The 14814-nt window shown below is 17.1% G+C and overlaps 5 protein-coding genes across 5 annotated transcripts; 3 read left to right on the plus strand and 2 right to left on the minus strand.

Moving 5' to 3' along the window:
• Positions 1-940: 940 nt before the first annotated feature.
• Positions 941-1255, plus strand: PGAL8A_00056500 (conserved Plasmodium protein, unknown function; the record flags this gene model as incomplete). The annotated part of the gene is made up of 1 exon (XM_028674590.1): positions 941-1255. One exon carries the CDS (start codon positions 941-943, stop codon positions 1253-1255), a length of 315 nt encoding a protein of 104 aa, XP_028530927.1.
• Positions 1256-2129: 874 nt separating this feature from the next.
• ASP (apical sushi protein, putative) lies at positions 2130-4470 on the minus strand (the record flags this gene model as incomplete). Its single annotated transcript, XM_028674591.1, has 4 exons — positions 2130-3496; positions 3618-4043; positions 4151-4241; positions 4327-4470. 4 exons carry the CDS (start codon positions 4468-4470, stop codon positions 2130-2132), a joined length of 2028 nt encoding a protein of 675 aa, XP_028530928.1.
• A 1615-nt stretch (positions 4471-6085) lies between these two features.
• PGAL8A_00056700 (conserved Plasmodium protein, unknown function) lies at positions 6086-7588 on the plus strand (the record flags this gene model as incomplete). The annotated part of the gene is made up of 1 exon (XM_028674592.1): positions 6086-7588. The coding sequence occupies one exon, from the start codon at positions 6086-6088 to the stop codon at positions 7586-7588; it is 1503 nt and encodes a 500-aa protein (XP_028530929.1).
• A 1171-nt stretch (positions 7589-8759) lies between these two features.
• PGAL8A_00056800 (vacuolar ATP synthase subunit b, putative) lies at positions 8760-10412 on the minus strand (the record flags this gene model as incomplete). The annotated part of the gene is made up of 2 exons (XM_028674593.1): positions 8760-10135; positions 10304-10412. The coding sequence occupies 2 exons, from the start codon at positions 10410-10412 to the stop codon at positions 8760-8762; spliced, it is 1485 nt and encodes a 494-aa protein (XP_028530930.1).
• A 3458-nt stretch (positions 10413-13870) lies between these two features.
• PGAL8A_00056900 (sexual stage-specific protein precursor, putative) lies at positions 13871-14302 on the plus strand (the record flags this gene model as incomplete). The annotated part of the gene is made up of 1 exon (XM_028674594.1): positions 13871-14302. One exon carries the CDS (start codon positions 13871-13873, stop codon positions 14300-14302), a length of 432 nt encoding a protein of 143 aa, XP_028530931.1.
• Positions 14303-14814: the final 512 nt, after the last annotated feature.

Consider the following 14814-nt stretch of genomic DNA (forward strand, 5'->3'; position numbering starts at 1 on the left):
TAAATCAAAAAAAAAAAAAAAAAAAAAAGAAACAATAGATATTGAAAAAATAAAAAATAAATTTGTTTTTTTAATAATTTATAGCTTTATTTTTTTTTTTTTTTTTGAATTTATAAGTTTTAAATTTATTTCTAATTTGTGATTTAAATTATTTTAAAATATTAAAACTTTTTTACAAGTTTTTCAAATATATTAATATTAGTATTATTTAAAATCATATGAATCCTTAGTAATTATTAATGCTTTAAAATTGTTTAAATTGTAAAAAAATTTTGTTTTTTAAATTATCCTTCTAAAAAAAAAAAAAAAAAAAAAAAAAAAAAAAAAATAAATAAAAATTTGATAGAACACCTAAAATTTAAATAAGAAAAAAGATTTTAAAATACAAAAAATATGTTATAATATAGAGAAAAATTATATAAGAAAAAAAATTAAAAGTAAATTCTAAATACTTATAAAAATATATTTCATAATTTATTCAAAAAATGTAAAAAATAATAAAAAAATACATAAATATTTTATTTATTATATGTACTCTTTCATTTTTTTTTTATGGATAAATAGCATTACTACATAATGTTTTGAGAAAATTCACTATATTAAAAATTAAGGAAAAACATATATATATACTTAAAGTAAATAAATAGAGAATTTAATAAGAGATAATTCTACAATATTATAAATCTAATATATGAAATTTGATAATTAAAAAAATATATTTTATTTATTTATAAGATGTATAATATATAATTTTTTTATATTAATAAATTATATATATGCAGAATTATACAGAAAAAATTAAAATTATGTGAATATATATTTACTTAGTCTGTTGTATATCCCTATATATCAGATTTTTTTCTTTGATTAAACAAAAAGAAGAAAATAAATAAATAAAATAAAATTTTTATATAATAAAATAAAAAAATCAAGAATAATAATGAATAATACTTGCAAGTATTTATATCGAAATGTAATAAAATCATGCAATAAAACTTTTAATAAAGATGTAGAAGCTAAAATAAATGTATTAAATGGAATAAAAAATATAATAAGACAAAATTTAAAGACTGCAGAAGAAAAAGATATAAAACAGCAACTAATTGAAGCTAACGATTTTATTAAAGACCATATTATTCAAGCAGTTTATAATAACTCTACTGGAAATTATAAAGTTCATATAAACGAAGATCAAGTAAAAAAGGGATCAATAACATTAGGAACGAAAAATGAAAAAAAAATTCCCTTTAAATAATAAATTATGACAAATTATGAAAATTGTAACAGAAAAATATAGATAAAAAAAAAAAAAAAAAGAAAAAATTAAAAATTTTTTTAGATTTATTGAAAAAAAAATAAAATAATGTAATCTATTAAATTTTATAATTCCGCATGAAAAATGTTTTTTTTCTCTGTATTTATTAAAATTTTTCATTTTATCTTTATTATATGACATATATTATCCTTATTATTATTATTGTGATTTTTTTTTATTATTATTTTATTTTTCTTTTTTTTGTTTATACATTTATTATAACACTTAAAAGAATGTTATACTAATGTTATTAAATTAATAGTTTAAAAATATTTTTAATAAATGTCTATTGAATATAAATGTTTTTATTATAAATATTTTTTATAAAAGTAAATTCTTAAAATTTCAGACAAAAATAGATATAAATATATATTAGCAAAAGCAAAAATTAATTATTGACAAAAAAAAAAAAAAAAAAAGAGAAATCATCCTAAACATATGAATTTATTATATATTAAAAACAAAAATACTTTATTAAAAATATGAAATTAATAAGAAATAAAAGTGAAATATCTTTTTTCTAAATCAAAAAAAAAAAGTAAAAAATAAAATTCACAAAAATCATGTATAAAGGATAAATGTGAAATAACTAAAAAAAAACAAAAATTCTAATAATAATTCCTAAATTTTTTTTTTTTTTTTTTTTTTACAATGAATGTTAATTCATAGTATTTTTATATATTGAGAAGGTTATATGCAAAAAGTATATATTCATATGATTGAAAAAATAAATATATATAAAGTAAATATATTATTAAAAAAAAAATTAATATATTGTATTTTTAAAAGGTTTATATATATATATATATATATATTACAAATAATATAAAACATTTAAAATTAAAATAATAAAACCTATTAATTTTGTAAATGTATATTTTGTCTCTGAACTAATTATATTATTAATTTTTTGTATATTTGCTTTTTCAGTTTCATCAAAATCTTTTAAAGATTCACAAGTTATATTAGGCATTATTTTATTTCTTCCTATACACACAGCAACATTTGTAGTACCAATAAACTTATATCCATCTTTACATTTAAATTCAATTTTTTCTCCAATTAAATAATATTTTTTATCAGGTATAAGAGAAACATGAGGTTCTTTTCTTGGTCTCTCGCATATTTCATTTTCAGAAACATTATGTTTTTTCTTAATTTTTTGCAATTCAGCTTCATTTTCAGCTAATAATGCTCCTTCTAATAAGATAGATGGATTTGGTCTTTCATTTAAATTAGCACATATATGTGTTTCAACTTTTAATGATTTTTCGTTTTCTTTATTATTTTTTTTCCTGTTAAAATCATGTTTTGATATTTCTTTTTCATTTTGAACATTATTGTTTTCATCGTTGTACAAAGGGTCAGTGTATTCTTTTTCATTCTTGCTATTTATATCAATGGAAGAATTACTTTTATCATTCTTCTTTTGCTTATCTTCATTGATAGTTTCTATTAATATTTCACTTTTTTCATTTATTGTGTCAGTTTCAGGAATTTTCACTTGGTCTTTTTTGAAAATATTTTCCCTTTTTGTATATCTTTCTTCATTTTCTATATTATCAACATTTTTAGTTTCATTTAAATTTTCATTGTTAGATTCCATATTATCTTTCTTATTTTTTTTTTTAATTGTGTATTCTTCGTCATTCTCTTCATCATAATCTTCTTCTTCATCTTCATTATTGTTATCATGATCACTTTCATTCATATTTTGTTCATTTTCTTCTTCATTATATTCATCAAAATCATCATTCTCCTCTTCACTTTCTTTTTTTTTTTTGCTTTTGCTTTTTGAGCTATTTTTTTTTTTTTCATTTAAGTGTAACTCTAATAAAGAAAGAAATTTTTCATTTTTCGCAATTTCACCTGGCTTATCATTTCTTAACGTATTGTAATTAATATCATCATTTTTTTCTTTTTGTTGATTTTCTCCTCTTATATTCTTAGTCTCTTCAATGTTCTCATTTTCTTCTTTCTTATTATTTTTTATTTCTTTTTCATATTCCTTCCACTCATGATTATACGATAACCACATGCAATTGAAGTTGGTTTTGTTTTCATCTTCTAATTGTTTATAATGTTTTTCCATGAGATAACAAGATTCTTCCGTTTCAAATAATTCACATGCTCTTATCCCTGATCCTAAATCATTACCAAATACTTGAAGATTTACATAACCTTAACAAAAAAAAAAAAAAAAATACATATATATATATAATAATTTTTACATAAGTAGATAAATTAGTTCATATAAAAAAATATTATAAAATAAATGAGAAGAAAAAAAATTAAAATTTACCTTGATTTTCGCAACCATTATTAGAAAATTTGCATTCAGTATATTTTAAACATTCTTTTTCTTCTAAAAGTTTACAATTCTGAAAACATGATTGATATATGTTATCATAAAAACATGCCTGATTCTCCTTACAAGTTTTCATATCTGTTAGATCAAAACATGGACTATAAATTTCAATTTTATTATTGTGATTATTTTGAAAATTTTTAAAAAAATCTTCATCGTTATTATATTCATATTTTGCACTACCACCATTCAAATAAAAATGTTCTCCTCTTCTGATAATTTCTTGTTCTTCTAATTGTGATTTAACATCTATTAATTCATGCTTTGTATTACTAATATTGTTATTTTCTTTTTCATCATTTTTTTTATCTATTGAATTAGTATCATTTGCATTATCATTATTCTGAAAAAATGAAAATTCTAAAGAAAAAAAAAAAAAAAAAAAAAAAAGTTAAATGAACGTAAGAGTTCTATAATGATTATTCTTCAAAATGTAAAAGAATAAATTTATTATAATTTTCCTTTACTGGATCTAAAATATGGGTGACTATTTATACTTTCAATTTTAGACAATTCATTAAATATTTTAATTTTTTTTTGTTGATTTCTTATTTCATTCTTAAAAAAAAAAAAAAAAAAAGTAAAATATATATTTTAATATATTTTTTAGAACACTTATAATATATTTAAATAGATATATAACTTTTTTTAAGTTTAATAAGTCCAAATTATTTGAATTTTCTTTTAATTTGCTACTAGAACTCAAGATTTTATTATATTTTTTATCTGATGCTTTAGTTATTTTATAATATAATAAAAATATTAATATGTTACATATTATATTCATTTTACTTATTTTTCCTTAGATACATTTATAACTTTTTAAAATTAAAACTTGTATTATATATTAATATGTTTCATATATACAGTAACGTACAAATATAAAATAGAAAACCACATTCACTATTCATATTCTATTCTCTTTTTTTAACTCTTTTCTTAATAAATGAATATGAATATATCTCTAAAAAAAAAAAAAAAAAGATAAATGATATTAACGGTAAAAGGAAATATAGTGTTAAGTCAGATTTTTTATAATGCACATTAAGTGCATATTGATTTTATTTTAAAAAGTAAAGTGGACATAAATCATTAATATTTTAAAAAATTATATCTTTCATAAGAATATAAACTTGTTATTTTTTTTTGTTCTTTTATAATAAAAAAATTTTTATGTAATTAATAATATTCTCAATTTATATAAATGTCCTTTTTTTTTTTTTTTTTTTTTTCTGATTGTCTTATTTTTCAATATATTTTTTATGTATAAATAAATTGTTTCTATATTGTTATAATTAGAACTAATGCATATAAGTGCTGTTAATATAAAAAATTTAATAGAAAAATATACTATTAAACTATTCTATTTTTATTTTAAAGAAATATATATCATTGTAAGAAGTATTTATAATAATAATGTTATACATATATTTTTCAATTAACAACTTATTTTTAAAACTATAAGAGTAAAAATAAGAAATGAATAATTAAAACCCGTTCAAAGTAATAAAATATCTCCTCCATAATTTTAGCTTAATAATTATAATACGAGAATTAATAATAAAATTCTGCATAGAATCTTATTGTTTTTATTTTCTTCATTTTCCTTTTATTTTTCAAATTAACCTTTATTTTAAAAAAACGCAAAATATAAATTTATAGGATAATTTTTAAATATATATAATAGTTTTTTTTTTTCTTTTTTGTATTACTATTTCAATAAAAATAAGTGTAATATAATTAGTTTTAAAAAAAAAAAAAAAAAAGTAAATATAATCTATGTGATAAATTCATAATTCATTTTATACAACTTAATAATCACTTTTTTCAAAATGTTATTATATTTGCATTTTTCCTTTTTTATAATTCACACTCAATGATGTTTTTCTACTTTTATTTATTTAATTTAAAATTATTTATTTTAAAAATTTTGTCTTTTTACAGAACAATATTTCCAATTTTTTCTTATAATTCCTTTTGACAATCATAAATTTTAGGATTTTTTTTTTTTTTTTTTTATTAGATACATATATGTAATGCGAACTTTTTAGAATAGCATTTTTTTTTAATACTTTTTATTTTTTTTTTTTTTGTTTTTTATTTCAATTATAACTTTTTTTATTTAAAAATAAAAATTTTGTTAAATTTTTTTCAAGTTTGTTTTTCAATTTTTTTTTCTTTTATTTGATTAATTATTTATATGATGTATAACTTTTTTTTAAGAAATTAATACTATCTTTTTAAAAATTTCACTTTTTTTTTTTTTAAGTTTTTTATTTTTTATTTCAAATCTTGGAAAAAAAAAAAAAAAAATATATTCTTCAAAATATGTAAAGTTTATTAATTTTAAAATTAAACTTTTATTTATTTTATTTTTTTTTTTTTTTTTCGATTTCTAAGTCATGAAAGAATTAATAGGGAGATCAAGAAATGAAAGAAAACTTGATGGTATTTATAATAAGCAAAGAGATATTTTAGTAAATAGAATTAAAAATAAAAAGAATAATGATATATATTTAAATTTGAGTAAAAGAAAAACAAATGAACCATTACCATTTCCTGAAATATATGAAAAAAAAAGAAAAGTTAATAAACAAAATGAAAATGAAGAAAAAAATGTTTCTCAATTAAATAATAAAGTTAGTGAAAACAACACTACTGTATATAAAGGAATATATATGATATTAAGTAAACATATATATTCAAAAAACAAATTTTTTAAAAGTGTTAGTATTTTTACAAATTTATGCATAAATTACATGAATAATGATAATAAAACTATTTTTTTCTATGCTTTTGATCATATTTTGAATGTTTTCCTTGAAAAATATTTATATGATGACATAAAAAAAAATAATATATATACTTTTTATAATTATGACGAATTACATATAAAATGTGTGATTTCTTTTTTTGATAAAGTTATAAATAAAATAATTGATAACAGATTTATAATAAATAATAAAAATCAAGAAAATGCCTCTTCAAAAGAAGAAGGAGAAAGTATAACCGTTAATGAAAAATCTGATCAAAAAGATTTACAGGAAAATCAAGTATCATCCAATACTAATAACAATGATAATATTTTAAATGAAAATTTAAAAAATAATAATTTACCTAATTTAAGCGAGCCAAAAAATAATTTAACAAAAATTAATGAGTTGTCATACAAATTAAAAGATAAAGTAGAACAAAAAGTAGATATAATAAAAATAACAAAAGAGGAGAAAAAATTTTTAAAACTTCTTAAAATAAAGATTTATTATTTAATCATATTATTTAAACTAAATGACAATTTTGTTTTTAATAAATTAATTAACATATATAGACAGATATTTGAAGAAATTCAAAATGAGTTCTATATATATGAGGAAAAGATAAATGAAGAAAAGTCTAAAAAGGTATCAGATGATACTCAATTGATAAATGAAAATAATGTAAAAGATGAAGAAAATAATAATAAGTTAACTCAAGAAAAAAATGTAGAATGTAATAACGATAAATTAAATGATGAAGAAATTATAAATGACTATTTAAGTTATTTTAAAGGAAAATGGAAATTACCGAGTGATTATGAAATTTTTAAAATAAAGAGAAATGCATTTGTTAAATGTCTATCAAATTTATTTCACTTTATTAATATAGCTTGGGCTAAAACATCCGTTGAAAGTTTATTTCAAGATGTGTATTTAAAAAAAAAATGTTTTGATATATGTGATGAAATAATTATAGAAAATTTACAGTCATCAATAAAAGCAAATATAAATAAAAGAAAAAGTAAATATGATTCTCCACACTTGTTATCAATAGGTGAATCATTAAATCCAGTTATAGATGCTAGAGATGAAAAAATTATATCTATTCATGGATCACATATATGGTCCAATAAACAAATGGAACGATAATATTTATCTTTATTTCTTTTTTTTTTTTTTTTTTTTTTTTTTTTTTTTTTTTATAATAATTAATAATATTAATGTTTCAATATTATTACCTCATTAATTATAATTGTAAATGTTTTATTATCAATATATATAATACTACTTTGAAATTATTGTGCACTTTTAAATTCTTTTATGTATATCATAAAATTAAATTATTCTTTTAGCAAAGTTATATATTCATTATGAAATGTATAACATTTTTCGATTAATTTGAATTCACAACTAAGTTTTTTCTTTGTTTTAAACTGACTTCATATTTTAAGAATTTTTCTCTTTATAAAAAGATATAAAATATACTTTAATATTTAATAAAAAAAAATTATCTCATAAAGTAAATATTATATTAATGAATTTAAAACAAAAATAAAACTGTAACAATAATAATTACAATTTTTTTGGAGAAATATAAATTATATATTTATATATTCTTTTGATTTAGAAATTTAAAAATATATGAAACAAAGTAAAAAGAAAAAAAAAGAAATAATTAAAATAAAGAAATAATTGATCAATAAATTTTTTGAAATCAAAAAAGGTAATAAAAATAACGGATGTAGACTTATATGAAAATTTATATGATATAATAAAACAAATATATATTCATACCAAAATAAAATGATGCAGCAAAAAGATTAAATGCTAAAAAAAAAAAAGTTAAATAAAATAAGAAATTCAGATATATATATATATATATAATAAAAAAAAAAAAAAAAAAAAAAATTATATAGAATAATTTATTAATATACTTAATATTATATAAATAATATTAATAATCTTTATATTTCATTTCTATGTATAATTTAGTAATATCTTTTTATTGTATACTAGTTAATTCTGTTTATAATTTCTTAACTTTTAAGATTATGTAATACTTTAATATTTCCATAATTAAACTTGTATTTTTGATGTATTTAATTATTGTACATTTTTTAATTTTATTTAAAAATACAGTTTTAAAAGTTGTGTTAAATGTAACAATTTTTATTAAGTTTTATCATAGTTTATTTTCTTCTATAAATAATTTCACATGTACATTTATATACACATAAATATTTTTTTTTTTCTTTTTTTTTTTTTTTTTTTTTTTTGATGATATATTATTGCTTCATTTTTATTTCTCATTTTGTTTGTATTAATTTGCATGATGACGAGGGTAATATTTTGATAATATATCTGATTTTATTTTTTTTAACATATCTTCAGGAAAAATTCTTAATAATTCCCAAGCTATGTCTAATGATTGATAAATATCTCTACATTCATATGTATTCTGAGTAATGAATCTTTTTTCAAATTTGTCTAAAAATTCTAGATATAAAATATCATCATTTGATAATGCTTCTTCACCAATAACAGCTTTCATTGCTTTCACATCTTGTGCAATGGCATAATTGCTATATAATTGATCTGAAACATATGGGTGATCTATTCTAGTCATATTATGACCGATACCGCTTTTCATAAGACGAGATAAAGAAGGTAATACATTAATAGGAGGATAAATTTGTCTATTATATAAATTTCTATCAACAAATATTTGTCCTTCTGTTATGTATCCTGTTAAATCAGGTATAGGATGAGTAATATCATCATTTGGCATAGTTAAAATTGGAAATTGTGTTATACTTCCATTTCTTCCTTCTACTCTTCCAGCTCTTTCATAAATTGTTGATAAATCGCTATACATATAACCTGGATATCCTCTTCTTCCTGGTACTTCTTCTCTTGCAGAAGAAACTTCTCTTAATGCATCGGCATATGAAGACATATCAGTTAAAATAACGAAAACATGCATTTCTTTTTCAAAAGCTAAATATTCAGCTGTCGTTAAAGCTAATCTTGGAGTTAGAATTCTTTCAATAGTTGGATCATTAGCTAAATTTAAAAATAAAACAACTCTTTCCATTTTTCCATTTTCTTCAAAATCTTGTCTAAAATATCTAGCTGTTTCCATATTTACACCCATAGCACCAAAAACAACAGCAAAATTATCATCAGAATGATCTAATACATCTTTTCCTTGAACTAAAGATGCCTGTCTACATATTTGTGCACCTATTTCATTATGTGGGAGTCCAGCTGCACTAAATAAAGGAATTTTTTGTCCTCTAACTATACTATTCATAACATCTATTGTTGAAATTCCTGTTTGAATCATTTCTTTTGGATATACACGACATTGTGGATTAATTGGGTTACCGTTAATATCTATAAAATCATCTGCTAATATGTTAGGTCCTTTATCAATAGGTTTCCCACTACCATTAAAAACCCTTCCTAACATTTCATCACTTATTGGCATTTTTAAAATATCACCACTTACCTCAACATAACTATTTTTATTATCAATCCCACTTGTTCCCTCAAAAACCTGAATGACAGCTTTTTTTCCACACACTTCTAATATTTGACCTTGTCTTGTTGAATTATCACTCAAATGTATAGTAACAATTTCTGAATATTTAGGAAACTTTACATCTTCTATAATTACTAATGGTCCTTGAACACCTATATATAAAAAAAAAAAAAAAAAAATTATAAAATTCTCGTATATATATATATATATATATGAAGAAACTATTTTGTATAATAATAAAAATTTATTTTCTTCTATTTATTTAATAAGTATAAAAAAGAAAAATAAATATAATTATATTTTTTACATGTTATATTAACCTGAAATTGTTTTATATTCTAATCTTGGGCACACTTTGTAGTTCCTTACAGCAGCTAATGCATTTACTCGTGATGCTTCTATTTTTGTTTTTATTGGTACTTTACTCATTTTTTTTTTTTTTTTTTTTTTTTTATAAATAAAACTTAATATAACATACAGAAACAAAATTAATTTATTAATTTAAAATGAAGTATACAATGAATTATCTAAAATAAAAAAATTTATGTGTATATTCTAATTTTTATTATAAATTTTATTTTTATTATTATTATATATGTAAATATATATATATATAATTAATAATAATAATAAAAACAATTGTCGACTTTCATTTTTATTAGATTTAAAAAAAAAAAAAAAAAAAAAAAAAAAAAAGTTGAATAATATTAAACACAAATGAGGAAAATAAATATAATATTTTAATATATTTAAAAAAAAAATAAAAAGATATATATAAAAAAAAAAAAAAAAAAAAGTAAAAAAATATATCTTTACATATCAAATAACTAAAAATGTATAGAAAAATATATTTTTTTTTTTTTTTTCTTATTCTTATGTTCTTTTCTCTTAAAAATAATACATTAAAAAAATAAAAAAATAAAATAAAAGCATACAAGAAATATAAAATTTCTTTTTAAAGCTTTAGTATTAAAATAAAAATTTTTAATTAAAATATTTTAATTTTGATAAATATATATAAACATATTTATTCAGTAGTGTTTTTTGAGTGTTAATGCCTTTAAAATAATAAACCTTTTTTTTTTTTTAGTATTTTTTTTATTATATTTTTCTTTAAATATATAGTTTAATATATTTATTTAAAATTTTCATTTAAATCATACTTTTTTATATTTTTGTGTTTTTTTTATTTATAATAGCAATTAAGTTATATTTGAAATATTTCACATATTTAAATAATATTAATTTTTTCATTATATATTCATATATACATTTTAATTTGTCCCTAATTTTGTTCTGGGAACATTTTCATATATTTTTTTATAAAAAAAAAATTAAAAATTTTAAGCTATTTTAATTTAATTTATTATTTTTTTATTTTAAAATGATATGTAGTCATATTAAAAAGTATTTTACTATATAAAATATTTAAAAAAAAATAAATAAAAGAACATTATAATATATTTTTAAAATGGGAAATATATTTTAGCTAAAAAAGAAAATATTCTCTTTTTATTAAGGTAAAAAGCTTTATCAAATAAAAAAAAAAAAATATTTTTTTTATTAGAAATAATTTCATTTTAACTATAGTTAAATACGAAAAACAAAAGGCAAATTGAAATTGAGAGTGATATAATGCCTATATACCCTTTTGAATAATATTAATTGTTATACAAAGAAAAATTTAAACATTATAAAGAATAATATACATTTACTTAATATGTATGAGAAAATCTTAATACAAATTACACACTTAAGTATGTATTATTAATCTTTTTATAATAATAATATAGTGAACAAAGTACACAACTGAGGCTTTTTTTGTTATAAAAGAAAAAAATTGTAAGGAAAAAAAATTTTAATAAATTAACTAAAAAGTAGATATGATAATAAAATATTAAATTATAAATAAATATATTCTCAATTTTCTTAGTAAATGTAGTAAAGAAATTGCTATAAATATGTCTATGTAATTTCTATTTAATATGATGATTTCTATATTAATGAAATATGTTTTTTATGTCTACTTGATTATAATGAAATATAGTAGACTTATTTATTAATGATGTATTTGGTTCTTTTTTTTCTACGGTTTTCTCTTTTTTTTTTTTTTTTTTGATATTTTAAATAGTTTTTTAGTAAGATAAAATTTCCTTAAATTTACTGATTAAATATCTTTTAGGTCTTTTGAGGAAATATTAAAAAAAAGAAAATAATAAATCAATATCATACGTGTGTGGTATATATTATAAAAAATTTAATTAAAAATATTGTAAATGCTGTTATTTTTATGATGAAAAAAAAAAAAAAAAAAATATATTTTATTTATATATTTTTATAAATTTTTCACAAAAATATTTATGTGTTTCAACTTTTATTAAAAATAGAATTTAAGCAATTATTTTTATTATTTGGAGAAATTAGTGGAAAATTAAAAAAAAAAAAAAAAAAATGATTAGAAGTAGTACAAAAATTGCTTCTTTTTACTTTGATTCCTTACTTTTTTAAGTTCTATATATTTAAAAAGCAAATATGTATTAACTTGTTATTTTTATTTTATTTAAAATGAAGGTGTTAATTAATTCTCAAAAAATAGTTTTAAAATAAAAAGTGAAAAATGTAAAACTTATATAAAAAAGGGATTCCACTCTTATGTGTATATATGTAAATTTAGAGCATCTAAAAAATACTAATTTTATTTAGTCATAATAAAAAGAATTACTTTTAAAGGCTTTCTATTAAATATGTGAGCATAAGATAATTTTTTTAGAAAGAAATTTATGCAAATCTCTAGGATTTTTATTAAAAATGTTACTTTATATAATAAACAAAAGAACCGTTATATTTATTTTAAAAAAACATATCTATACATTAAAAGAAAGCAAGATATATATATATATAGTCATATATAAGTATACGTATAAAAAAATATATTTCATATATATAGGAATATCTAATTGAATATATAAATAGAAATAATATATAGAAATATATATAAAGTTATATATAAAATTATATATAAAATTATATATAAAATTATATATAAAAATATATATATAATTATATATATAAATATATATATAAAAATATATATAGAAATATATATAGAAATACATATAAAGTTATACATAAAAATATATATAAAATTATATATAAAAATATATAAAAATATATATAAAATTATATATAAAAATATATATATAATTATATATATAAATATATATAAAATTATATATATAAATATATATAAAATTATATATATAAATATATATAGAAATATATGTAGAAATATATATAGAAATGATATATAGAAATATATATAAAGTTATATATAATTTTATATATAAAAATATATATAAAATTATATATAAAAATATATATATAATTATATATAAAAATATATATATAAATATATAAATACTTATATAAAATATATTTTTTATTTTTTTAATAATAGAAAACGGGGAAAAAAAATGTAGACAAACATAGAAAAAAGGACACAAAAAAAAAAAAAAAATAAAATAAAAAGCATTTTAAAATCAAAAATCCTTCGCTACTGTACTTTTTTGTAGTAAATTAAAATGAGTTTTATTTTATTTTTTGTTAATTATTAATTAAATTTTAATATAATTATAATTTTATTTTATTTTTTTTTTTTTTTTTTTTTTTTATCAAAAAATTGATAATATATCTTTCTACAAATTTTTATAGGCTTTATAAAAATTCTTTGGTAAAAAATTAATAAAAAACCTAAAATTCTATTAAAATCTATAAAAAATCTTTTAAAGGCATTTTAACGAAGTTTTTTTTTTTTTTTTATTATTTCTTTATTTTTGACTTATTCTCCTTTTTTTTTTTTTTTAACAATTTTTTTATATTTCTTAAAAATGAACTTCAGAAAACTTATTTCATCATTATCATTAGTATTAATTTTATATTCAATTGTTGAATTAGCTTTTGCAAATGCAGATGAAAAAACTAAAAAATCCCCAGGAAAAGGTAATCCAGTATCTACTACAAGTTCTAATCAAAGTGATACTTCATTAAAAGATGCTATAGATAGAATACCAGCTGAAGCTCAACAAGCTTTAGAAGAAATAAAAGTAATATCAAATATGTTAGATAAAAAAACATCAGTTAATAGAAATCTTATTATCGGTACAGCAGTAACTAACATTGCTTTATTATTAATGTTATCTGGTTTAATGGGATATAATACAAGAAAAATGGCTGTAGATGATGGTGAAGGTAAAGATAAAGCAGGAAAGAAGAAAGACGTCAAAGGTGAATGTTGTAAAGAGACAGATGAAGCTCACTAATTTATTTATAAAAACTGTAGTTTTTTATAAAATGATTTAAAAAAAAAATTTTTAAATAATTTTTAAGAATTTTATAAAAATTCTATCTAATATATATATATATATATATATATACATGAACTTTATAAAAGTTTACTTATTAAAACTTACATGAGACTACAAAAGGTTTTACACTCATTTCAGTAATTATAGAAGTTTTTTTTTCCCATTTTTTTTTTTTTTTTTTTTCTATTATTAACTTTTAAAAAATCATATATGTTGTGTGCAGCGAGTTAATGAATCTCTAAATCGTTTGCAGGGACATATATAATAACACACACATTATTCATTTTATATATTCATTACATTATTCAATTTACATGTTTATTACATTATTCATATAGATAAAAATGTACACATATATATATCTAATACTCAAATAAAAATAAGACTAAAGTTTTTTTATTTCAGTTTTTCTTTATTTTAATTGTAAATTTACTATTTATTAAAAAAAAAAAAAAAAAAAAAAAAAA

Source organism: Plasmodium gallinaceum, assembly GCF_900005855.1.
Source record: "Plasmodium gallinaceum strain 8A genome assembly, contig: PGAL8A_v1_42, whole genome shotgun sequence".
In the NCBI taxonomy this organism is placed as follows: domain Eukaryota; phylum Apicomplexa; class Aconoidasida; order Haemosporida; family Plasmodiidae; genus Plasmodium; species Plasmodium gallinaceum.